The sequence below is a fragment of the Vulpes vulpes genome, chromosome X (genome assembly GCF_048418805.1).
Source record: "Vulpes vulpes isolate BD-2025 chromosome X, VulVul3, whole genome shotgun sequence".
Lineage (NCBI taxonomy): Eukaryota > Metazoa > Chordata > Mammalia > Carnivora > Canidae > Vulpes > Vulpes vulpes.
This window is the reverse complement of record NC_132796.1, coordinates 11,139,671-11,165,982: the sequence shown is the minus strand read 5'-3', so window position 1 is coordinate 11,165,982 and position 26,312 is coordinate 11,139,671. Positions and strand designations below refer to the sequence as shown.

At 37.2% G+C, this 26,312-nt stretch overlaps 2 protein-coding genes across 4 annotated transcripts in view; one reads left to right on the top strand and one right to left on the bottom strand.

Annotated features, from left to right (window-relative positions):
- Window positions 1-1,902, bottom strand: part of MOSPD2 (motile sperm domain containing 2) — a 53,042-nt gene extending 51,140 nt beyond the window's left edge. Inside the window, exons 1-2 of one of the 2 annotated variants that reach the window (XM_025986689.2) lie at window positions 1,475-1,902; window positions 1,250-1,319 (exon numbers count right to left, since the gene is read on the bottom strand). In XM_025986689.2, the coding sequence (XP_025842474.2) occupies window positions 1,250-1,319; window positions 1,475-1,483 (79 nt within the window). In that variant the 5' untranslated portion in view covers window positions 1,484-1,902. The remainder of the gene's footprint in view (window positions 1-1,249; window positions 1,320-1,474) is intronic. The other variant, XM_025986690.2, reaches the window with a different exon arrangement.
- Window positions 1,770-25,543, top strand: FANCB (FA complementation group B). Of its 2 annotated transcripts, XM_072743710.1 has the most exons (11): window positions 1,770-2,046; window positions 6,852-6,903; window positions 7,698-7,743; window positions 8,387-9,634; window positions 11,482-11,634; window positions 12,220-12,312; window positions 17,598-17,732; window positions 20,015-20,178; window positions 21,020-21,474; window positions 21,588-21,825; window positions 22,349-25,543. In XM_072743710.1, the coding sequence occupies exons 4-11, from the start codon at window positions 8,684-8,686 to the stop codon at window positions 22,758-22,760; spliced, it is 2,601 nt and encodes an 866-aa protein (XP_072599811.1). In that variant the 5' UTR covers window positions 1,770-2,046; window positions 6,852-6,903; window positions 7,698-7,743; window positions 8,387-8,683; the 3' UTR covers window positions 22,761-25,543. The 2 variants fall into 2 exon arrangements, with proteins under 2 accessions (XP_072599811.1, XP_025842511.1); XM_025986726.2 differs by lacking the exon at window positions 7,698-7,743 and having other exon boundaries at window positions 1,944-2,046.
- Window positions 25,544-26,312: the final 769 nt, after the last annotated feature.

Sequence of the window (26,312 nt, the reverse complement as noted above, 5' to 3'; positions counted from 1 at the left end):
GCATAAGTACATGACTATTGGGAAGACGCTAGTGCATTAAGTCAAGTTTTGGGTTACTTCTTAAAATACTATACACCATGTAACTCTTAGAATTACATTTCTATAGAAAGCCATTTTAGAATTATCTCTTTCCTGGAACCAGATATATTATTTAAATGAGATCTCTGGGCTAAAAGTGAATCGAGTGCTTTTGCAACTCTCTAGTGCAAAGTTTGGGATGTAAAGGAAATTGACAGGGAGGATGAAAAGATTTAGTGACCAGGTTATCTGGAACACATTTCCTTATTTGTTCTAGGTCATCACTGACATTTAATCTAGGGCATTCTAAAGTTGCAGAGAACCTCTGCTGAGCCCTAAAGTTAAGATGCAGAAGCTTAACCCCTTCTACAGCAACCAAAATGACTTGAGACAAAATATTCGTTGAGAGCCTACAATAGGTTAACCGCATGCTAGACAGTCAGATATGTTTTTTCAGTTAATTGTCCTAACCTAATTATTCATATTTCACAGATAAGAAACAGGGGCTTAGAAAAGACAACAAAGCTATTAAGTGGCAGGGTCAAGATTCAACATTTCACATTTATAATAAATTATCCTGCAAGTTTAAAAAATCACTATACAAAGATTAAGCCATCAGTTTCAAGTATCTGGGACATTTGTCCAACCATATGAACACATAATGTTCAACCAATAAATCAATTCTGGACTTTGGTATAGGTGCTTTAGCTAGGTGCAGTGTGGGATGAAAGAGAACTTGTTCCAGCACTGGAAGGCCTACTCCGTGGGTAGCATACTGGGTTGTATGAAGTGGAATCAGGCAAAATATCTAAGGAATTTGTATTCCCAATTAAGTACACGTGAATAGCATTATGGCCGTTTCCAGATTCTTTTTCTCTATTGTTGCTGGTGAAAGGTCAGCAGAGAAACTGTGCACTGGACACTGTCACCTGTGCCGTGGGCCTTCAAAGTGTCCTGCAAGTTCCATAAACTCGAGATGCTAGAAACTGACCAATTTCCAACTTACATTAACCCTTTAGGAAGCAATGGGCGTATCACCTGCCCAATTGGAGCAGCGTGGATGGCGTGTTATGGAGAAGAAAACCTTGGGAACGTGGAACGTGGAAGGCATTATCCGTGTGAGGGTCGGAATGGTCCCTAAAGCCTTTCCCCAGAGACACCTGCAAAGACCTTTGCAAAGTTAGGGACCGTCGCTGCACACCTGCCTCAACATCGAGAACGCGGTACCCACCTGTCACATATTCGGCTTCGAATCTCCGCCGGGTCTCAGAGATGAGCTTGGCTTTATTCTGGGCGTGATACTGAAAGGGAGACACGAAGGGACGCTTAGATACCACGCGCACCATCCCGCTTCCCTTCAGCCCAGCCCACCTGCACCTGGGCGCACGGCCCCCGGCTTCAGAGGAAGCTTCCGGGTCTGGGGGGACTGCCGGCAGCTGTGTGGTCGCCTCCTCACCTCGGCCATGGTCGCGGGCGTGGACGAGATCTCGATCGCCGTGGCCACTTGCCCACCTGTCCGAAAATCTCATCACGGGCCCCGCGGGCCGGGAGGTAGAGAGGGAAGGGCGGGAGGTGGAGACGGTCGCGTGACACCGGGAGGCGGGCGGAAGCGTCGCCGCGTTGCCCAATCCAATGTGGCCGCCTGGGTGTGGAGGCGGAACCAGGCCCCAGCCTGGCTTTCCATTAGCTTCTCGTTTGCGCTCCGCTCCCTCGACGTCCCCTGCACTGCGGACCCGCCTCCGCCTACCGCCGGATCACGGGAGCTTCCCGCGCCGAGCTCCGCCCGAGCAAGCTCCGCCCGCCCTTAGCTTCACAACATTCCCCGGAGGCCCCGCCCCCTCAGCCTCCCTTGGCAACCGTCTCCCCGCAGGCGGGGCCGGCCCCGCCTCCTCTGCTCGCGACGCAGCCTCCGGCCCGGATCTCCCAGGATGCAGCGCGCGGGCGGGAGGTTTGGAGCCCCGGGACCCTGCGCCCGCCCCGGGCGTCTCGAACGTGGCGGCTGTGGGACGCAGGTCCTCGCGCGGTGAGGTAGGGCTGGCCCGTGGTCCTTTACCTGTGGCTGGCGGCGGAGCCGGCTTCACTCCCATCTTTGCGGGATAAGGGGAGTGGAAGCGAGTCTGCCGGAGCCTGTGTCCATCACTCTTTGGAATGGTGACTAGGTTTTAAGGGCTTGCCGTGTGGAATTATTTCTCTTGAAACTTTCTTCGCCCTCGCCTCATCTCTCCCACTTGCAGTGTGAGAAACTTAGCAAGGATTATAAATTTGAAATCTGTAAACCAAGGCAGTTGTATAGAAAGTTAAAAGATGTAATTAGCATCTTACAGTTTATTGATTACGGTAGTTCTCACCCTGGGGCAATTTTGTCTCCCTGGGGACGTTTGGCAGCTTCTGGAGGGGAGGGGAGGGGGGCGTGCTGGCCTCTAGTGCGTATTGCTAAATAGCCTGCGACGCACAGGGCGGCCCCTATGACAGTTATCCAGAGCAAAATGACAGGAAGTGCTAAACTGGAGAAAGATTCAGGTTTATAAAGGCACTGGAGCAATTTTACGGTTGTCGGCTAAAATATTGAAATCGTTTTGAATTCAAGAATACAGGTTTTGTTTTGTTTTTTTAATTGAGAGATACTGGGATTGCCTGGGTGGCTCAATAGGTTAAACATCTGTATTTGGCCCAGGTCATGATCTCAGCATCCTGGGGTCCAGCCGCATAGGGCTCCTTCCTCAGCAGGGAGTCTGCTTCTTTCTGCCTCTCCCCCCCCTCCCCCTGCTCGCGTGTTCTCTCTCTCTCTAATAAATAAAACCTTTAAAAAAACTACAAAGAAATTGCAGGAAGAAAAGCCCCCATATTTCCTCCATCCATAATCGACCATAACTGATACTTTAGAATGTTTGTCCAAGACTTTTTGATATGCTACACATTTTTATGGGAAAAATGGACACATTGTTTGAAAATAATGGAATACATTGTTAAAAATACCATTACAGCTATAGTTAAAGTCTCCCTCTGGCTTCACTCCCCTATCCTGATTGCCTCTCTCTCCAGAGTAAACACTGATCGGAATTTGCATTGAATCTTTACAGAATCTTTGCTTTTGAAATTTTGGACGAGGATGCCTGGGTTTGAATCCTGACTCTGTCACTTCTTATTTTTAGGCCTTTGAGAAGATCCTTAAACTCCATGCCTCAATTTCCCCATCTGTAGAATGAGATACTGTTGCCTACAGCATAATAATGTACTGAGTAATAAATGAGTCCAAAGTGCTTAGAATAGTACCTGACGGGAAGAAGCACTCAGGGAACGTAGCCTTTGTAGGTAAACAGAAAATATGTAATGTTGTTTTAAGTGTTTTGATTTAGATAAATGTACTGGAGAATACATTTTTCTGCAACTTAATTTTTTTCCATTTGATTTTTGAGATTTGGCCATACTGGTATGCATACATCTAATTTGTTTCTTTTAACTATACTATGATATTCCATCTGTATTTATTCATTCCCCTACTGATGGTCATTGAAGTTTTTACTTCTCTTACTATCACAAATACCACAGTAACCATTCTAGACCAATGTCTTTGTCCATTATTATGTAGGATTATTTCTCTGGGTTCATATCTAGAAATGAAATTGCTGGATATATGTATTTCAGGTGCCTGCCAAATTGCCTTCCAAAGTTACCCCTCCCTTTAATTACGAGCTCATAATTATCTCCTAATTGATGGCTCTGCCACCATTCTCACCTCACCCCATCTTTAACACTGTCACTAGGATCTTTTATAATTCAGAAGTACAATCTTGTGATTTCTATTTTTGCAATCTTTCAGGGGTATATCCTTGCTTAGAGAAAGTTAGAAGTCCTTAGGATGACATAAAAAACCTTTAACTTAGTCTTTCCTCACTCTCTTAGTGGATCACCATTCCCCAACATTCACCTACATTTCAGATACACTAAGTGTTGTTGGAAAAGGGAAAATGGAACTTGATTCTGGGTAGGCCCTAACAAATGATTTCCAGTTACGTAGGTAGAAAAACATTTTAAAAGCAGACTTATTCTGTAGCCAAGTTAACTTACTTAGGTAAATAATGTCCTGTATGTTGTGAGAAGTACCTATATCGGTAATATGCTTATAAAATTATGTTTAATATTATTATTTGAAGTTTTTAGTTGAGGGTCTTAATTCTACCTTTTTTCCAAAAGATACTCTCTATTGGTCACACTTGATATAGTTTCTTAGCCATATTTTTAGATTTTATCTGCAGATAATGTAGTGCTCTTTTAGGATCTTCCTCAACCAGATAGGTAGTTTATATGAAGAGTTCTGAAATTTATGACACCCAGAGGAGTTTATTAGCATTTGAAAGGAACACTGTTTATTTGATAGGAAGATGATAGGGAAGAGTGGATGAGGGTGATCATTTATTGCTAACCTACTATTATTTGTTAGCATGTATTATTTCCCTACTATACTCATCTGTTTTCTTTTTATGCACAAAATACATACAGTCAACTTTGATATATGGTAATATAGAACAGGAAAAGCTCAAATTAATTATGTAGTATTTTATAAATAATCTGCTTCCAACCCCCTCCCCACCCCATTAGCTGCAATAGGAAGTAAAGCTTAACTGGTTTAAGTTATGTTTTTTTTTTTTCTGTTGTAAAGGTGTAAGCCACAACAGTGTAAGCCACTGTCGTAAGGATAAGTAAAAAGTCAGATGACCAATAGGCTGTAATAGTAAGCCTGGTGCCCTGATAATCAGGATATGATTAATCAGAGCTTATTTATATTGGTTTTAGAACCCATAAATTGATCTTAGTTTCATTTGTTTCCATATTATTTCTATCTAAAAAAAATTACCATTTATTCCGTAGGCTTAAAGATTTGTTTTATGACATATGCTAAGAACTCTTCTCTTAAAACAGATGTTGTATCAGTATAAAATAAAATGTACACAGGTATTAAATTCAATAAGCCTTAAGATTATAGAAAGTTTGAGGGAAAAATTTATCTTCATAAATATATTAATGACTTCTAATTTTTAACTCCGAAGGTGATCAATTTTAAATAACTTGCATTTAAAATGTGCCTGGTTTTGTAGTATTTAAAAAAAAGACCTTTCATATAACAGTCATTTAAATCTATTGGAATCTAAACTCATGAGAATAAGTTTGTTTTTTGCCTAGAGCTCACACTAAAAGCATGTTGGGTTAGGATTACATCAGGGCTTTGAATGCCATGATTCAAACTTCTTTATAGCAGTGGTTTGCGATCATTTGTCTCTGTGTCATTCATATGTTCAATTCAGTGTTTAGCGTCTATCTTTCTAGGAAGTAATTCAGGGATCATAGATGTATTGAGAAGGGGGAGAGGGTACATGCAAGGTTTTTGAGGTAGGGGACAGGTACCAGATCTGAGGGGAGAGAGACTAGAGTAAGGAAGATCAGTTTAAGAAGCTTTTGATACTCAGGATCTCTCTCCAAGAGGCTGAGCGAAGAGCTTTTGATACTCAGGATCTCTCTCAAAGAGGCTGAATCATCTGAAGGCTTGACTGGTGCTGAAAGATCTGATCCTAAAAAGGCTCACTCACATGGCTTGGCAAAAGGCCCCAGTCACTTGGTGATTGTTGGCAGGAAGCCATAGTTCCTTGCTGTATGCATATTTTATGGGGCTGCCTGAATATCTCTTAATAATATGGCAGATGGCTTTCCACATTGCAGGTGATCCAAGGAGCAAGTCAACAAGGAAGCCATAATACTCTGTGACCCAGTCTCAGAAGTCTCACGTCCCTTCTGCCATATTCTGTTGGTTAGAAGTGAATCATAATGACCAGCCCTCACCCAAAGACAGGAGAATTAAGTGCCACTTCTTGATGGAAGGATTTCAAAGAATTTGTTAACATCATTTAAAACTACAACAAATGATGTATTTGGAAATCAGGCAATAAGCCACAGCATCTCCAATTTGAAAGTAGATGCTGACTAATCGAGTCTGCATTTTAATTGAATTGCCTCTAAATTAAAGTCATTTCTACGAAATGCTACATTAAGTTAAATTTGTAGATGATTCAGTGATAATTTTTTCTAATTGGACTCTTGGTAGATTTTTATAAGAAAAGAACAAGACCTAAGCCTTTGCAGTTTGTTTTTCATTCAACAGAGGAAAGCATTATTACCTAATTGCAAATGACCTAGTTTTATTTCTGAAGTAGTTGAATTTCCTGGTGTAAATGATCCACAAGTAGGAGAAAAGAAAGAGTATGAGTTAGTTACTTATAGTGGAAAGGGACCTTTCAGCATTCACAAACTGCTAAGTATGTGACTATTCTGAGGTTTCAAAGGTTAGGTACTACATAAACCAGAGCTGGCCATGATGATCATGATGATAATGACAAGGGTAGTAGCTAACCTTTATCTGGCACTTTCTGTGTGCCAGGTTCTATTTTAAGTGGTTTATGTTAGTTAATTTCAATGCCTTGTGGGGTTATACTGTTATTATATCCCATTATATGTGGGTATGAGGCACAGAGGGATTAAATAACTTGCCCGAAATCATTTTTCTATTAAAAGGCAGAGAAGGCTCACCATTCACATGGTTCCTTAGGCTCTCCAACCATGTGCGGTTCATAGCATATGCTGAGATTTCGGTAGCTGTTAAAAGAGTGACTCTGCATGTATAGCCACTGAGTAGAAATCAGCCTCTTTCTCTTATATGTGTGTTCACTGTAAGGGGTGTTCCTTTGTTGTTGTAATTTTATTTTGCAGTTAGATTTGGCCTGTATTCTTTTTTAAACTTTATTTTTACTATTGAAGTATAATTGACATGTTACATGTTTCAGGTGTGCAGCATATTGATTCAACAATTCTATACATTATTCAGTGCTCACCATGGTAAGTATAGTTACCATACACCTTTATTATAATATTATGGACTACATTCCTCACACTGTACTTTTCATCTCCATGACTTATTTATAAGTGGAAGTATGTACTTCTTAATATCCTTCATCTATTTTGCCCGTTTCCCCACTAACCTCTTCTCTGACGGATTGTGCTCTGTATTTAAGAGTTGGGTTTTTTTGTTTGTTCATTTTGTCTTTTAGATTCCATGTGTAAGTGGAAACCTATAACATTTATTTTTTTCTTATTTCACTTTATATAATGTCTTATAGGTCCCAGGTGTCTATCAATAGATGAATGGATAAAGAAGATGAGGGGTGTGTGTGTGTGTGTATGGATGTATGTGAATATTTAAAATGGAATATTACTGAGACAAAAAAGAATGAGATCTTGCCATTTTTGATGCCATGGGTGTTCCTTTGTTTTTCATTCTACTTTACTATTTCTCTCAGTTTGCCTTGCTGAGAGTTCAGTGTAAGGGGATATATGCCTGGACAGTGTGGTAGTTAAAAGTGTAGGCTTAGGAATCAAAGGGCCCCTCTTCCAAATCTAGTGCCCCTGTCAATTAGTGTTAATAACCTTGTAAAATATATGGCCTTTGTTAAAATAAGAAAGTTTTCTCAGTTGGAAGATGTGATAATAAAAGTGCTTACTTTAAAAGAACAATTGTAAAGATTAAATGAAATTATGTCCTGTGCCTGGCCTATAAGCCTGAAAAACTGATAGCTATTATTTACTTGTGTTCATTATAATGCTAATTCTCTCGTTTTTTGTATTTGGAATAGGAATAGTGACTTCCTTAAGGTCCTAACGCTACACTGTTTTTACAAAGTAAGATTTAAAATTTATTTCTATTACTCCTATGGAGATTTTTTTAAGCCATGGTATAGAATCTCTTATTTTTCTTTCTGGGCTTTTATTTTGGCTATAGAGTCTGTATGAGTTCCTGTTTCAGGGAAGCATGATCTCAAGTGCCTGGCTGTGGTAGCAGTCAATTTGAGTCACTGACTGATTACTGAATTGTCACTATAGAGGGGGTAAGGCTGAGAGGAAAAAACCAGGGTTGAGTCAACAGGGTAGAAAATTGGGGGGAAAAGAGAAAATGGGAAAACCAGATTAAGTTGGTAGGTTTGAGAGAGAGACATAATTAGAAGCCTTAAGTAATCCCCTGAACCAGAAAGAACGTCTTTAGGCACTTTCAATAGACCACCCACAGCTTTTAATAGATGCTGTTAACACATTCGGTTATCTTATGTGATATGGTTATTTGCATTGTTTGCAAACTGTGTCTTTTAACTGTACAGAAATGATATTTGGGATGTGGTTTTTTTTTGATGAGTGTAACATTGTTAAGATAGCATAAAAAACTTAAAAATGTTCATAAAATTTATGATTTATGTGATAGTTCTCAAAGAGAAATGTGTTTTCTTTTCAACTGCCTACTTGATGGTAATTCTCTTCATTACATTTTTAGGTTTAAAAGCATCAACTGTGGGATGCCTTAGTGGCTCAGTGATTGAGGGTCTGCCTTTGGCTCAGGGCATGGTCCGGAGTCACAAGATCGAGTCCCACATCGGGCTTCCTGCTTGGACCCTGCTTCTCCCTCTGCCTATGTCTCTGCCTCTCTCTCTCTCTCATGAATAAATTTTAAAAAATCTTTAAAAAAAAGCATCAACTGCAATCAGTTTGCATTTGAAAATTGCACCAAAAAAACAAAACAAAACAAAACAACAAAGAAAATTGGACCAACACAAAAACTTGATATTGTGGAATGACTAGCAAACAAGCAATGTCATTTGACAGACAAGAAATGCTCATGTGTTATAATGGGGAAGTCCTTATTTTTCGATTGTCTAAAGGAGATTTTGCAAGTAAAGGGCCTGCAAAAATACCCGTATTACATGTCAGGAGAATGGTATTTGACAGAGGAACAAGAACATTTGTTCAGAAGTCTACTGGATTCCTTATGCTAAAAGAAGAAAACTCTCATTTAAAAATTATGTGTTGCAACTGTGTGGCAGATTACAGAACTGGAATCAATCTCCCTTGTATTATGATACAATGCAATAAGAAGAATAACGTCTTCAAATATTTTATTCTATTTCTTCACAGAACCAATAAATTTGAAAAGCGATTGAGTTTTAAACTAAGGCATGAGTTGAAGGATGGTGTAAGAGTCCTTGATGGCCCTTTAGTTTTATGGAGACATGTGAAGACATTCTACTGTATCTCTTCCCAAACCAGCAGAATTATTACTGTGTCTGTTAATATTGCCTCTGTTGAGTGGGCAGGGGAGATTGAAAATCTAGGTATGGTTTTATTAGGAGCAAAGGCAAGTTTTTTATCTGAGGAGGACTGCACCAAAAAGCTTTCAAAATCAGATTATGAAATTTGGAATACTAAATTTTGTGTATACTCCCTTGAAAATGAAGAAATAATAAGTGATACATACATTATCCCTCCTGCTTATAGCAGTGTAGTAACTTATGTGCATGTCTGTGCAACTAAGATTGTCAACAACCAGTTAAGAATGTCTGTGATTGCCCTTACTCGGAAGAATCAGCTGATTTCATTTCAAGATGGGACTCCTAAAAGTATTTGTCAGCTTCCATTTGGAGATCCTTGTGCAGTTCAACTTATGAATTCAGGCAGAGGAGGAGACCTTTTCATCGTATCCTTTAGGTCCAGTGATGCTTGTGCCATTTGGAAAAAGAACTTCCAGGTATAGTACTTATAATCATTCAAATGATGTAGCCTTAGACCTATTTAGGATTTATATGTTTCAGAGAGTTTATCCTGGAGTCTTATTATCCAAATCAATTTTTAGTGCTGCACTTAAAATCATATATTGCATCATTCTTATTTCTTAAAGTTATCTGAATACTACCTGATAAAGGTTTTGCCTTGCCGTTTTGAGTCATAAAACCTTTGGGTTGTTTGGAAATATATAAATATATAGCTACAATTATTATATATTTGTCTTTTAATATAACTATTTCTAATTTTTTAAGTATTTTATTTAGTTAGAGTGTGAGCAGGGGGAAGAGGAGAGGGAGGGCGAGAGGGAATCTCAAGCCGACTCTGCACTGAGCATGGAGTCTGATGCTGGGCTCAATCTCTCTGACCCTGAAATCATGACCTGAGCCTAAATCAAGAGCTGGGCCCTTAGCTGAGTGAGCCACCCATTTTTTTAGGTGGATTGTTACTTTGTGTTTGTGTATTTCTGTTTGTGTGTGTGAAAATGTCAGGTTGAAATTGTGTTTTATCTCAGAGTCATGAGATTGAGTTCTGCGTCTAACTCTGCACTGTGTGCAGAGCCCGCTTAAGATTCTCTCTCTTCCTCCCACTGCCGCTCCCTGTGTGCACTCATGCTCGCTCGCTCTCTCAAATAAATAAATTTAAAATTTCCAAAGAAAAGTAATTTGAAAGTACCCTATTTTGTTTTGAAAGCAATCTTTTAAAAACATATTGTGCTTTTATTTGAAGGTTATTTGGAAGGTAACATTTTCTGCCTTTCTCTACTCTCTTTTCCTTTCCAGAAGTGGTAGCAGGGAAACATCTAGTATAGCCTATAATTGTTATTGGGGTCAGGGTAATGGAAAGAGCACACTAAGCCTGGGTTTGACTCCCAACTGAGCCACTTACTAGTCTTACCTTAAGGAATATGTTTAATTTTGTGAACTCATTTTCTGTCTTTATGAAATTGGGATCATCCTACCTCTGAGACGAGAGAATGAAAGAAAATGACATTGTAAAGTGTCTTGCACAGTGCTTGGCACACAGGGAAAGCTCAGTAAGTAGTTATTATGTTATACGAGGACTAAGGCTATCATCACGGACTTGCACCTACCTGAGGTCCCTTATTCACCTGGATAAGGAAAAACCATTCTCTTGTGCCTCATTAATTCAGTGTAATATAGTCCTCATACACTTTAAGTGGGTCCCCTGTTTGGACCCTGTAGAACTCTGCCAATAACACATTACCCAAAGAGGGAGACTATGCCACTCTGAGTGAGCATGTAAACTGTTGGCTGGCCTTCCTGCCTTGAAATTGTGTTCTAGGGTTCTTTCTCTACAAAGGACCATAATCCTTTGCACAAGTTGCTTACCTAAGTCCCTACTGGCTTACGTCTTAAGCTACTTCTTCAAGATTTCTGTATGTCTAAGCAGTTTTCAAATGCCCTGTATTGAAAACTCTGGAATTATGCCCTGATATCCACAAATTAAGTGCTCATAAATTGCTTTGGTAATCATGCCACTCTGGGAATTTTGTAGCTCTTGCCTTTGCTTTACCTTGGTGTTATATTTATATTCACCTGCTTTTAAAAAAATATATCTTAGGGTAAAATATGCAATTACTTTAAAAACAGGAATAAAGGCTAAGAATATACAAATAAAGAGGGAGGAGCGATGACCGTGTCAGAAAACCTGGGTTAAGGGAAGTGATTGCATTTGAACAATTATACTTAGTTTAGTAGTTAGGACAAAGAAAGCAAATATAGCAGATCTTACAACTGCATGGAAATATACTATCATACTATTCCTCCATTTCCACCCTCTTTCTTTCAGGTTGCTGCTAAGTGGGAAAAAATTAGCTCAGTACTGATAGATGACTTTCTAGGACTTGGAAGTGAACAAGTACTGCTACTTTTTCAGGACTCCTTGAATTCAGGTTGCCTGAGTTCATTTATAATAACAGATCTTGGAGACATAAACTATTCAGTAAGTTCTGTATACTTTTTATATATTACTTTAAGAACCATCTTAGGAAGTTGGAACACTTTAAAGCTATTGACCCACTGTTTCAGTATTTGTAAACGTTTTAAACTCTTAAAATACATAGATTGAATTTTTGAAATTATACATTGAATCTCCTTTCAATAAATATTACACAAATTGACTATGCTTTTTGATGTAAATTTGGAGTGTAGTGATAGTAACACTTTAACTTTATTGTTGCTTCTGAAAATCACGTTTTATACTAGTAAACATGATAACTTTGGGCTAATTAAGGAATAAAATAAAATGAACCTGCTTTATTAAAAGAAGTAACAGTTCATAATATCTTAAGATCTTGGGCAGAAGGGAAATAATACCCCTGAAGCTTCAGATCTCCATAAGATATCTGAGTCTCAGTAATTTTTTGTAGTTACGAGAAATGATGGGGAAAATACATATTTTTTGTCTCTTATATAATAGTGTGTAACATGGAAAACTGCCCTTTGGATAAACTTTAATTGTATTTTGTTAATCTTATGAATTTTCCGTTTATTTCAAAATCTCAGTTTTAGTATATTTTTTTCTTAGAGTAAAACATTGGATTGCAATGAAGATGACTTATTTGAAGACAAAGAACAGAATTGTTATTTGATGATTCCACCTCTGGAAAGAAGATTGAAAGTTAGTGTCTATGTTTGCTTTTTGTTTTTGCTTTTTTGTGTTAGTGCTATTCTAAGTGAAGGAAAGAACATTGAAAGAAAGGATCTTAATGTGTAAGCAACTCAGTGATTGGGAAAATGATATTTCAAAGTATCTTTGCCTTTTTAGTACCTCTAAAAATTATTGTGACATTACTTATAAATGTATTATCTAAAAATGATACTTTTTACAATAGGACTGTAAATTTAGTGAGTCATAAGATAAAATATATGAAGTTCACTTTTGAAAACACATTCTTTCTGGTCTTAGGGATCAGTATACCACAATATCTCTTTTAAAGGAGCATCAAATATGATGATTCATAACATGTTCCAAAAATGAACAATTAGCCCTCAAATTTTCCTTATAAAGCTCTCTGAAAAATAGTGTTTGTTTTTTTTCCAAATGTTTAAAGGTAATGCATATTCCCTCTAAAATACTTGGACTATACAAAGAAATATTAAAAAGAGACTAATAATTACCTAGGAGTCCACTACTGAGATATACTCAGTATACTGAGTACATACTTTGGCATGTGTATTCTTGTAGATTTTTTTAAATGAATATATGCAAATTTATGTAGAAATGTGATTATAGGATGCATATTCTTTTGTAACCTACCTTTTTTCGTTCATAAAATTTTTAAATATTCCAGAAAGTTCAGAGAATAGTACTGTAGTTATTTCTAGTCCTTATGTGCATGCAACTATTTGTACTTTTAAAAAAATTCTATTTCCCTCATCTGTACTTGTGAGTGTGTTTGCATATGTGTATGTACATTTTTGTAGGACCATTTGAAACTTGCAAATACTATAACTTCTATGTCTTTCAGCAGGGATTGCCTAAAATAAGGATATTCTCCTATGTAAACATATCATACTATTATTACAGTTAGAAAATTAATAGTAATCTCTTAATCTTATTTACTATTCATTCCATATTCAGATATCTTTTTTTTAAAAGATTCCATTCATTTATTTGACAGAGAAAGAGAGCGCACTCCGGGGGAGTGGCAGGTGGAGGGAGAGGGAGAAGCAGGCTCCCCACTGAGCAAGGAGCCCAATGCAGGGCCCAACCCCAGGACCCTGGGATCATGACCTGAGCCAAAGGCATCTGCCTAACCGACGGAGCCACCCAGACACCCCTCAGATCTCTTTAATTGCCATAAAATATTTTTTATAGGTGTTTTTTTTCAGGATATGGTCAAAGTTTACATTTGCACTTGATTATTATATATGTTATTGGTCTTTTTATCTAGAGTAATGCCCCTCCCCACTTTCTTATAATGATACTAATGAGGAGGCCAGGCCAGTTTTTCTCCCTTTTGGATTTGTCTGTTTCCTTGTGTTGTCATTTAGCTTTTTCCTCTACCACTGGCAAACTTTTTTTGTAAAGAGCCAGATAGTAAATATTTGTACTTTGTAGGCTCTTTAAAATTTTTTTGCAACTATATTAATTATTAAAGTAAATTTACTAAATGCTTATTGAATGCGGATATGAATGTGGGCAATAGAGAATAAAATATCGTAGTGGGCATAGAACCATAAAGGAAAAGATTGATTAAAAATTTTTGTGCTCTGAACAAAGTAAAATATATAGAGACAGATTATTTAGATAGAAATTGTAAAAAGTGACAAAACATGATTTTTCTTAATGTGAATATTCATTCTGAAACAGTATTCTTGAGAATGTAAAGTCTCCCAACCTCTTCAGAAGGAAAATTATTATTGCTATTAAAATGTGAATTGGACATATCTTTTCACTCTCACAGTTTTACTTCTAGGAATCTATTCTAAGGATATACTTGTAGAGTAAACAAAGATGATTTTATGGGAATGTTTATATAGTATTTATAGACAATAAAATTCAGTCATTCTAAATATATATCATTAGGAGTTTGGTAGATCAGTTATAATATACTTGAACTATGGAATACTATGTAGCTGTCAAAAATAAGGTAGGTCTTTTTTTTAAGGTAGGTCTTTATACTAATTTAGAAATGATGCCAAAATAATTTATGAGAGCATGATTTTTAGAAATATCACCTCATTTATTTGGACCAGCTCGTCTGATAAAAACAAGTTAAAATCATATTTGAAATATGTTCTTAAAATCTCCCTAAAAGCTTCGGGGCACCTGGGTGGCTCGGCCAGGTAAATGTCTTTCTTTGGCTCAGATCATGATCTCAGAGTACTGAGATCAAGCCTCGCATCAGGCTCCCTGCTCTACTGGGAGCCTGCTCCTGCCTCTCTCTCTGCCTGCCTCCCCCGCTGCTTGTGTTCTGTCTCATTCTTTGTCAAATAAATAAATAAAATCTTAAAGGGAAAGTCTCCCTAACAGCTTAAAAAAGCTGAAAATATAAAAATAAATTATCAGGCCAAACTGTAAAGGCTGGAACCGAGAGAGAACCCAGAGAAACTGATGCTACTTTTGCCTTGGGAGCATTTGTGTTTAACCTAAAGCAGTAGTACTCTAGACAGCTGACAGAAAGAAACATAAATTCCTCTCTCAAAATACATATTTTATCCTAGGCTTCTTATAAATCTCACAAGCAATTTTTCAGAGAAAATGAACCACTCACAGATTAAGCACATAAAGAAATAGGGCATCATAAGCAATTATTCACAGGAAATAACCAAATAGCATGTCTATGAACTAAAAATACATTGAAATAAAAAGTCTCATCAGAGGAGTTTAAGAGTTGACTCAAAGAGATGCAGAGCAAAGAAGCAAACCAAACTGTGTTAGAAAAAATTACTCAGAAGTTAGCATAGACATAGAATGAAAATAAACACACAGAGAGGGCAGGAGCATATGGAAGTGGTGAATAAGGGATAGTTGGATGTCCATTTTGTTTCACGTATCCACATGTTATCACTAGTTCTCATTTTAGATAAAAATACTTCCAAATGTTAGAAGGCCTTTTGTTTTATTTTTATTTCATTTTTTAAGATTTTATTTATTTACTTTAGAGAGAGGGAGCTTGAGCCGGGTGGGAGGGGCAGGGGAAGAGGTATAAGCAGACTCTCCACTGAGCAGGGAGCCTGACATGGGGCTTGATCCTAGGAGCCCTGGATCATGACCTGGGCCAAAGGCCGATGCTTAACCAACTGAGGCATTCAGGTGCCCCTGGAAGGCCGTTTAGAGATGAACAAGTCTACACTCTCTCCCCCATTTTACATATGAGGAAACAAATAGCCAGAAAGGTTAAGTGACAGGCAGAGCTAGAACCAGTGTCTGTTTCACTATTCTTTCCCCAACGGAATTTATTTTCCAACTGGTTGGAACCAGTTGGAGGGGAAAAGAGGAAACCAGGATCTTGGAGAAACTTGTACATATGTACAGAATATTCACAGCAGCAATGTTTGTAATAGTCCATGCACGTCTGGACATACCCCAGATGCTTCTTAGTAGGAAAATGGAGAAGCGAGCTGGTATGGTCGTATGATGGAATACTACAGAGCAATGAAAGTCACAGCTGACAGCTACTAGCGACAAATGAGATGACTCTAAAACCTAGCACATACAGAATGACTCTATTCATAAAAGGTTCAAGAACAAAACACAAAAAACTAAAAATATTCTTTAGGACATACAATGATAGCAATATTATGAAGACGAACAAGGAAGTTACCTTAAAAGGCCGGAGTAGTGTTGCCTCCATTAGAAAAAGAGAGGTTCGTGACCGAGCAGCACCCATAGACAGTAGACTGCGTATGGTTACTTGGGTGTTGACTTCATTACTAGTTTATAGACTGTTTTTGTATTATGCCCTCTTCTGTATATATGAGAGAGATCCCAGTAAAAAGACCAACAAAGTAAGATTTGGTGTCCTGCAGTGCAGTATGCTCCTGTATTTGGTTTGGGATAGGTTTTATTTGTAGAGAAAGAAAGCATTCCTTAATATAAAATTTCTGGAAAGGTAAACAATCTATTGGCTCTGCAAATGGGATTGAAGGTCTAGAAAGAGAAGTTGAGGAGTATTTTCATGCTGTTTAAATATTTTGCCATGTGGTTATTTTTAACGTTGTATAACAAAACTTCACAACATGGAACATTTAAGTAGTCTAGTGATTCACCATTTAGTCCTGGAGTGGGGTGAGGAGCGTTTTGAGGAGAGTAGGAAAGAGAGAACACAGATAATTTTTGAGGGTGCCTTCATTGACAGTGTGCCCACATATCCCTCCTTCTACTCCCTACCCCTCCAGCATTCTCCCATTGGGCTCCCCCCCTCTCATGTGTACAGCTCCCTTTCACAAATTACTCAGCAAATGAGTGGGAATAATGTGGAGCCCACAGAAATAGGTCAACAGATGAAGTTTGAAAATATTAGCTAGACATTTTACATATTTTGTGCAATTGAAGTAAGGTATAATTTAGTCTTCACTTTCCAACTTCTGTTCACCAATACAAAGGAATTTGCCTGACTTAAACTGTAATTTGAAAGAAAGGGATTGAAAAATAGGATGCATTTTGTGTTTTCAATCTAGAAAAGATGTTAGATTAAGAGCTGGATTAATACTTAAACAGTCTCAGATATCCATCTGAAATGAACTGCTTCTGTCAGTTCAATGACATGGCTTTATATTTTCAGTAGCAAAATACATTTCATGAATGTTTCATCCTTAATAGTGAAATCTGTTTATCTGGTATAATAAAAGGAATGGATTACTCTCTGCCCAGTTTAGAGCAAAATTTTGTTTGTTTCTTATAGTTAAGAGTCCACCCAGGCACTGACTTTATTAGCATAAAAATAAACTTGTGACAGTTTGGGTTTGGGGGCTATGTGTTATCTTTAACATTTGCTACAGATGTTATATGAACAGGATTTCAAATAGTATCAAGTTAAAAGTGACCATTTCTACTCATAGTGATTTCTTTGCTTTTGGAAGCAGAAATTATTTCAACAGCAAAAAAATAGTTTTCCTGTGGAGGTAGGAGTGTTGGTTGGCCTTGATTTTTATTCATAGTGATTAGACATCCATATTTGTATCAATTAATTACTTAATTCAATAGTGAAATGCGTGCTCATACATTGGCATTCTCGGGTTTGATACATAAACTATTGTAGTTACTTGCTGTATTATTTTCCTTTATAATTACTTAAAATTTATAAATAAAGTAGTTTTGCTCTGAGAAGTATTTTCTGCTTTTCTATGGAAAAATTAATTAATAAGCAAATTTGGTGAAAATATGTTCTGAATTAACAATATTGTCAGGTTTCATTTAAAACGTCTCTGGCAATGGTTTTTCTTTCTACTTTACAGGTTGGTTTGGCTTCTGTTCAGGAATTGCAGCAGCATCTCTTGGTTAAGGAAAAAATTATTTCAAAATCCTACAAAACTTTAATAAACCTGGTTCAAGGGAAAGATGATAGTACATCATCTACAAGTGCAGAGAAGGTAAAATTAATCATGTGACCATTTTATCATTTTTATGAATTGGAAATCTACAAGCTATTAGATTTACTTAAATTGGAATATTTGGATATTTTAGAAAATGCTACTCAGTGGATCCAAGAAGCAAAGTGGCAGGGATTGTAATGCTGGACTTTTATGACTTGAAAATATTGGATTAAGGAGCCAATGTTTTACCAATTTGCAAATTATGCTATAGGATATTAAAATCTCAGTTATCGGGAACCTTGGGGGAACAAGTCGTCTTGTTCAAAAGATTTAACTATTAAACTTTTTCATTTGTATAGTTTGCATAGCAATTATCCCTAAGTGAATTATGTATTTTCTTCTTAAACAGAATATGCAGAACGTTATTCAGCCTTTTATTAATGAATACATAATTTCACCCGTATTATAATTGTTCTTTTTGTCTGTTGCAGTGTTCATTTCTAAGGGTATTTATTCCTCTAGTTGAATTGCTATGCTTTTTTAGTGTTTATATCTGCTTTTTATAATTTTATGCTTATTTTCCTTGTGGTTGACCAGAATAAGAACTCTTTAGGTACCCTGCAAGTACCTTGCAAGTACCTTGCAGTTGCTTATGTCAGTACAGTAATGTAGAAAGTTAGCAAAGCCTCCCTCGACTTCATAAAAAGTAGTGTTTAGGCACATTAATTTCATACAGAGAAAGGCAACATAGCAAAGTCACAAATAAATCAAGAAAAGCTGGCATAGAGAAACTTGATACTACATTTTTTTCCCTCAAGTCATCTTAGTGCCTAGCTCTGTATTCCTTGTAGATTGATTGTTCTTATAGCAGTCTATGTCTTTGTGTCTATATTTTAGTCTTAGCAATATGAGGACTTGGATCCAAAATATGATTCCGTTAATGTAAGAAGCATGACAAAGGTACATCATGTTACATTTCTATATTACAGTTCCAGTGTCTTGGGAATGCTCATGAAAGTCATTGTTAAAAGTCTCCCGTTTCCCTTCTCCACTCACCCCAACTATTTTGCCAGTATTATTATTATTATTGTTATTATTATTACTATTATTATTATTTTTAGACCTGGAGAGAGAAGGAAGGAGGGAAAAGAGGGGCATAGGGAGAGGGAGAGAGAGAATCTTTTTTTTAAATTTTTTTTATTGGAGTTCAATTTGCCAACACATAGCATAACACCCAGTGCTCATCCCATCAAGTGCCCCCCTCAGTGCCCGTCACCCAGTCATCCCCACCCCCCGCCTACCTCCCTTTCTACTACCCCTTGTTCGTTTCCCAGAGTTAGGAGTCTCTCATGTTCTGTCTCCCTTTCTAATATTTCCCACTCATTTTTTCTCCTTTCCCCTTTATTCCCTTTCACTATTTTTTTATATTCCCCAAATGAATGAGACCATATAATGTTCTTAGCTTCCTTGTATTTCGTTTTCCTTATCTGGAAAATGTAGACAATACTACTGACCTAGGGTACTAGGGTTTTTTTATGAAGGTTAAGCTAATTGAATCACAAGCAGCATTAAGAACAGTGCCTGATACATAGTAAGCATTCAGTAAGTGTTGTGAATTATGATCATTGTTCCTCCTCCTTCTACCATGTCTATTGTTTGTTATTATAAATCCATATGTGTGTAGAAATGAATGAGTATGGCCTGGACTTTTAAGAATACAGTTTTAGGGCAGCCCTGGTGGCTCAGCAGTTGAGCACCTACCTTCGGCCCAGGGCGTGGGCCTGGAGTCCCAGGATCAAGTCCCACATCAGGCTCTCTGCATGGAGCCTGCTCCTCCCTCTGCCTGCCTCTGCCTCTCTCTCTCTCTGTCTCTCAAGAATAAATAAATAAAATCTTTAAAAGAAATACAGTTTTACCCATAATTGGTCAGCAGTCCAAAGATAATCAGTTTTATTCATACAAAATTTTACAGTTATAGGCTTAGTATAAGTCACTTTAATAATGATTGGATTATTTTCAGCATGCCTGGGACACATGTCAGATTATTCTTCAAGATGGATTCCAAGCTTATGTGCTGGCTGGCTCTGTGCTGGATACCCCATCTTGTTTCCAATTAGGTCGTGCTTCTTAAGCTGAGTAGATAGTTATTACATATAAGTGCTATAAATTTTGTTTTAGTGATTTATATATAATCTGTAATGTAAAATATTATAGAGGACAATTTATTTTAAGATTTGTAAGCTCTGAAACCTAAAAGCTAACTTACATTATTTTTGTCATTTTGCCACATTTGGTAGTTTTTTTGTTAATCAGTTATTAAACATGTTTTTTTCTATAAGGCACATCTTGTTACTCTTTGTGGTAAAGAAGAAAATCCTGTCTGTACCTTTGATGAAAAGATAGCAGACTGTTTTCAAGATTCAGAACAGCTAGTAGAGAAGATATGGTATCATGTAATAGATGACAGTTTGGTTGTTGGAGTGAAAACCACATCTTTGAAGCCGTAAGTATCATGATAGCATTATCTTGATGGTCTAGAACAGCACTGTCCAACAAAAATATAATGTAAGCTACATAAATAATTTTAAATGTTCTAATTAGCCATGTTAAAAAATATAAATAGAAACAGATGAAATTAATTTTTACAGTTTTATCTCAAACATTATCATTGCTGAGGGATAAACAATGTTTTGTATTAAAAAGCAGATTTTATTCAAATCATTTAGGGGAGTATAAAATGCAGTTTTTACTTTAGAGTCATTTGCGTTCTAAACTATGACCCAAAATAAACTCATTAAAAGTTTAACTCTTGGGGATCTCTGGGTGGCTCAGCAGTTTAGCACCTGCCTTTGGCCCTGGGCATTGATCCTGGAGTCCCGGGATCGAGTCCCACATTGGGCTTCCTGCATGGAGCCTGCTTCTCCCTCTGCCTGTGTCTTTGCCTCTCTCTCTCTCTCTCTCTCTCTCTCTGTCTCTCATGAATAAATAAAATCTTTTAAAAAAAGTTTAACTCTTTAACTCTTTTTTTCTTGTTTAAAAAAGAAGGGGTAAAAACCTATCTTAAAAATAAAACCTAGCATTATTTTACCATTCCTTTCTCTTAAGAAAATTATTTTCCTGAAGTTGAGTGCATTTAGTGTTTTTGCTTTCCTATTTCAAGAAAAGTGCTATTACAGGATCTTTAAAAATGTGTTTGGCTTATACACTTGATTCTCTGCTATACTCTGCTTGAAACGATGTTTATTAGGAAAAGAGAATAAAATGTTGTTTGTGTAGCATTTAATCATCCCTTTGATTTTAAAGAATGAGGTTTTAGACTCAACTCAACTCTGAATTTTTTACAGGTCCCTGAATCATGTGACTTTATCACTGTTAATGGATCAAGCTCATAGCTCCAGCTGTCGGCTTATTAAATGTCAAAATAGGGTGATCAAGTTGAGTAGAGAATTTTTCCCAGCACCATGCTCAGTGCCATGTGAAATAGGATCAGAATCCAAAAGGATCAAGTTGACTGTTGATAGTGAGGAAGAGGGAAAGGAAGAGGAAAAGGAAGAGGAAAGCTTTGTTTGTGAACAGTCATCTAAGAAAGAGTGTGGACAGGTCATTACTGCTGTCACATCTCTTTCACCACTTATAGCGTTCAGTAATTTTTGTTGCACCGTGCTGCTACAAATTAGGGAGAGGGAAAATGGTAATTCTTCTGAAGATCATTATATTCAGTGTGGCAGACTTTTTTTAAGTCTAGAAGATCTTTCAAGTAGGCAATACCTGCTGATATTTCCAAAGAAGAAACCTATAGGTAATTTTTGTTGGTACTTTTTAATATACCTAATTGAATTAGAAAATTTTAAGAACACTTTTTGATAATGAACAGTTAAATGACAGAGCTTGTGACATTTTTTTTTTTTATAGAACACGTGGAAGATCTCTTTGCACTTCTCACAGCATTTAACAGAACTTGTTTTCAAATCACATCATCCAGCTATTCCCTGACTTCAATGAAGATGTGGCTTCTAGAACACATGAAATGTGAAGTAATCAAAGAATTTCCAGAAATTTGCTTTTGCAAAAGGCCAGGAAGTTTCTATGGGACACTCTTCAAGTGGAAACAAAGAACACCATTTGAAGGGAATTTAATAGTCTATTCCAGGTAATGCATATCAAATTGGAATATGTTCGGAGAACTTAGTGCATATGTGTTTGGTCCAAGAACCATCTCCACAGTAGAGATCTGTGTCACTGTGGGACATGTCCAGGTCATTGCCTGGTATGGCATCAGTGAACAGGTGGCCTCATGTGGAAACTAGAGCTGTTTTAACTTGTTGTTTGTTTTTGACTTTTTTGTTGTTGTTAATTAGGGTCTAATAATTATTTTACGATTTCCACTCACCTTTCCCCTACAATGACACTTTTAAAAAATATAATATTAATCTTATTACTCAGAAAAAATTTAATCAGGAAGCAAGTGATGAATGTTAACTGACTTGGTATAGGATATGTACATTTGATTGCTGTAGTCTGAATAATATCAGAGATCACATGGATGCATTATTGCTTTTATTCATCATGAGAGGGTTTATAAGTGAGTATTAATTATTGCAGTAAGTTGTATACAAATGCTTTGTGCTGTCCTAAGTTTTATAATATTGTGTTTGTTTTTTTTTTTTTTTCAGGAATCAAACAGCTTTGTTCCAGTGCCTTCATAATCTCATCATAGCTCTCCCTATAAACTGTTTCTTCAAAAACCTAAAATTAGGAAGTGTCGATTTCCTAATTGATCGTTTGGCATTAACTTTGGAGAAGGAATTGGTTACCCTTGGTTCTCTTTCTTCTGCCTTAGTTAAGGTTGGAAACAACTTGGTGCAAAGTTGTGAAGCAAGCAAAGAAAAGAGTAGTGGTGTGGCGGCTTTATCAGACAGAAAGGAAAACATCCATCCCTACAGAAAAGAACTTCAGAGAGAAAAGAAGCAAACGTTGGGGACGAACCTAAAAGTGAGTGGTGCCCTTTATAGAGAAATGACTTTGAAATTAGCTGAGGTTCAGCTGAGATCAGACCTTGCTGCACAGAAACTGGCTGGTTTATAATTATAATCTTAATTTGATTATATTTTAAAATATGTTTTCTCTGCCAGGACATTTTGGTTCCACATTTGTTTTCACTTTATTTTATATGCCTCCTTGGCAAAAATAAAGATCGAGGCTTGTAGAATTATAGGTAGCAATGCCCAAAATAGCATGCCTTAGAGCAGCAGTTCTCCGCTGGGGACATTTTGCTTTCCTTCTGCCTCCACCCCTACCTGGGGGCATTTGACTGTATCTGGAGACTTTTTTTTTTTTTTGGTTGTGAGAAGTAATTGGGGTTGAGGAGGGTAAGGTAGGGTGCTATTTGTATCTAGTGGGTGGAGCCCAGGAATGCTGCTAAACATTCTGCTGTGTGCAAGACAGTTCCCACAGCAAAGAATGATCCTGCCCAAGATGTCAGTAATGCGGAGGTTGAGAAATCCTGCCTTAGAGTTACCACTTGAGTGAAGGCAGAATTGATCTAACATTATTTTGGTCTAAATTTTCAAAAAACTTAAATAGTCTTTTTATTGTATCGTATTTAGTAAAACCTAGTATAAAAAAATTAGCTTCAAACAGATAAACAAGGTTGTCAGGATTCACAAGTCTCTGTAAACATGCAGCTCCTGTGGAAATTAATTGCAGAGCATCTGGGTGAGACCATTAAAATGAAAGTCTTTGAGCCCAATTTTAATTTAAATTTTATTAGAGAACTTCTCTGAAATTGTGTAAGTCTATAGGAATATGAAAAATTTTAGGGCATTTCTCTGAAAAGCATATTTCTTTCAAAAAGCTAGGCATGCTACATAGGCCAGTAGTTGAAAAAAATTGAAAATGCCTTTAAGCTATTTGTAATTCTAACCCTAGGCAAAGCTAAAATATAGAATTCTAACTAAAATAACTTAAGGCATATGATGCTCCTTAGGGACTGAGAAATTTAAAAATAAGTGAAAATTCACTTAACAGTTAAAAAGTGATTTTTAAGGGGTCCAATGAGACATTTCAAAGGGGTAAAAATTTAACCTATTCTTTTTTTGGAAAAATAAGAATTCTGGAGTAATAGGAGAATGTCAGGAGAGGGGAAGACACAAAAGGATATAGGCCAAAAGGAATGTTTCTGATTCTTTTTGCTTTAAAATCCTTAAGTGAGATGGAAGTTTTGATCTGAGTTGAAAGAAAGAGATGATTATAGAAAGTGGCATTTCATGCTTGCAGCTCTGAAGTGCTAATTCCTTCCATGCCTTCAAAATGCTCGTACCTAATGATCTGGTGATGCAGATGGGGTTTAGAAAATACAGGTTATTATTTTCTTATCTTGCTTTTCATGATTGTCCATATACTATGCTACCTCCTGTTTTAGTAATCCATTACAAATGGAGATAGAACTCTATTTCCTTGAAATGTCAATAGAAAAGATTTCAGACTTTCTGGAAATGGAAATGGTATCATTTCAGGATTAATTATAGAGATCTGGAAGCAGTATGTGTCACTCACTAGGTGCATTGAAACTGCTTGTGACATGTTCTGAAAGAACAACCATGTGTAAAATACATTTTAGTTCCTACAGGAACTAAATTGAAAAACAAGGGCAATCAAAAAGTAAATAGAATTTAATTGTAATAGTTTATCTGTAGGAAAGTTAGGATAATACAAACTCTTGCATATTTTTTTTACCTATAAAGGCAACCAAAAAGTATTAATCTATATACACCAAGTAACCTCTTTGCAAGTGAGTTTTGTACTCCAGTATATTTTTTCTACTTACTACAAACAAGAAAAGCCAAAGTTGGAGGGAATGATGGCCTTGCTACTCTCTCATGATTCAGTAATGTTTGCCCATAAGCACATTCCTCTGACCACTTTCCTCGTTATAAATCAGAGCTTACCCTCAAAAACATGCTTCTCTCAAATCCACACTGAAGTGAAAATGAGTTTTGTTTTAGAACAGAGCATACCACAGTTTTCAGGCACAAAACTTTCTGTTGTCCTCCTAATCCCTTAACTAAGGAATGTGTGCAAGTCAGCTTAGGTGTAGTATATATGTACCATTTACTGATTGCCAGCTCTCTGCCAAACAGCTTGAAACACATATACACACAAATATCCATATCAATACATATGTATGGTGACATCCTTCACAGCAACCCATAAAGTATAATTATTAGTATTGTCCCCGGTATGAAAAAAATGTTAGACAATTTAAGGGGGTGCACACAAGCAAGTTAATACTATATACCCTTGTTACAAATATTTTCAAAATGTGCAGATCCTTTTAGAATTCTAATAATATATAAGTCAATCTTTTTTTGTCCTGGTAACATCTCTTTATACAATATAAAACTGAACACTCAGTTTTTCCCAGTCTTAGAAGAGGTCTAATTAACGTATTTCTCTGCCTGTCCTTCCCAATAAAGGCAAAAAAAAGTCAGCTGTCCAGGCTAGAAAGCTATGTAAAACTTTCTCCCTCTCTCCCTCTCTCCCTCTCTCCCTCTCTCTCCCTCTCTCTCTCCTAAAACTTGAACAGCACCAGATACTGAGAGGTATCCTTTCTCTTCCTTATATTCAAACTTGTGGAAACATTACTATCCATTCTAAGAATTTGAAAATGAAAACTATTTCTTAGGTAACCCCATCTGGAGAAAGTTAGGCTTTTACTGCCAAAGCTAGTATGGTGTAATGGAAAGAATGCTGATCCATAAACTGTGTACCTAATTGAATCCTTTGGTTTGTTCTGTTTTCCCTTTTTGAGTTCCCTGGATCTGTTACTTGAATTGCTTTCTGCCTCAGCAAAATAGCCCTGTTCTATAAACCCTTACCGTGTTGAGTATCTTTGCTGTGCCATTGGTCTGGCCACTTTCTGGGTTCTTATTTCAATAATCCTGTCTTGCCTTTTTCTTCAGTAGGGTAGCAGGCACTGTCAGATAGTGAGGGTCATAAGGACAGGAAGTCAGAGACCTGCTGTGCCCTCGCTGTTCCCATTTTTCCTGAGCTATGCTTGTGAATAGCTACACTGGATAGAAGTGCTTCTGTGCACAACTGAGGTCAACATAATGGTCCTGAGTTCAGCTAGGAAAGTTATTTAGCATCTTAAACTTTATCTTTGCTTCTCTATGTCCTCACAGCAGCCGTCACTTACCCCAAACGTACAAGGAGTGTTATGGGCCAGAAAAGCGTGCCATTAGTAATCAGCTAAAACATTTAGCGCTACATAGCCAGTCAGAAGTGGGAAAGAAGTGTGATGCATTCTGTTGATTGCCTTTTCCACATTGATTTCTTTCTTTTCTTGTACCCGAACTCTCATTTTGTTCAAGAAACTTCTTTCTACAGCTCACATGATTGGGAAAGTAGAGCCTATCCTCAGTTCCAGAGCTTAGTCCTGAACAGGATGAGCCAGTTACAGTAACACATTTGCTGGCATCTATTACTGGTCTGGGGTGAGCGCCAGACCTAAGTTGGGCCTAATGGGACTGAGGACCTAAAACAACTTCAGATTTTGGTGAGGAAGAGGCTCTTCCTGTCCTGCTGGAAGTAGGTGGCCCTAATTTAAAAATCATGGGAAATTAGGCTTTAGAATGA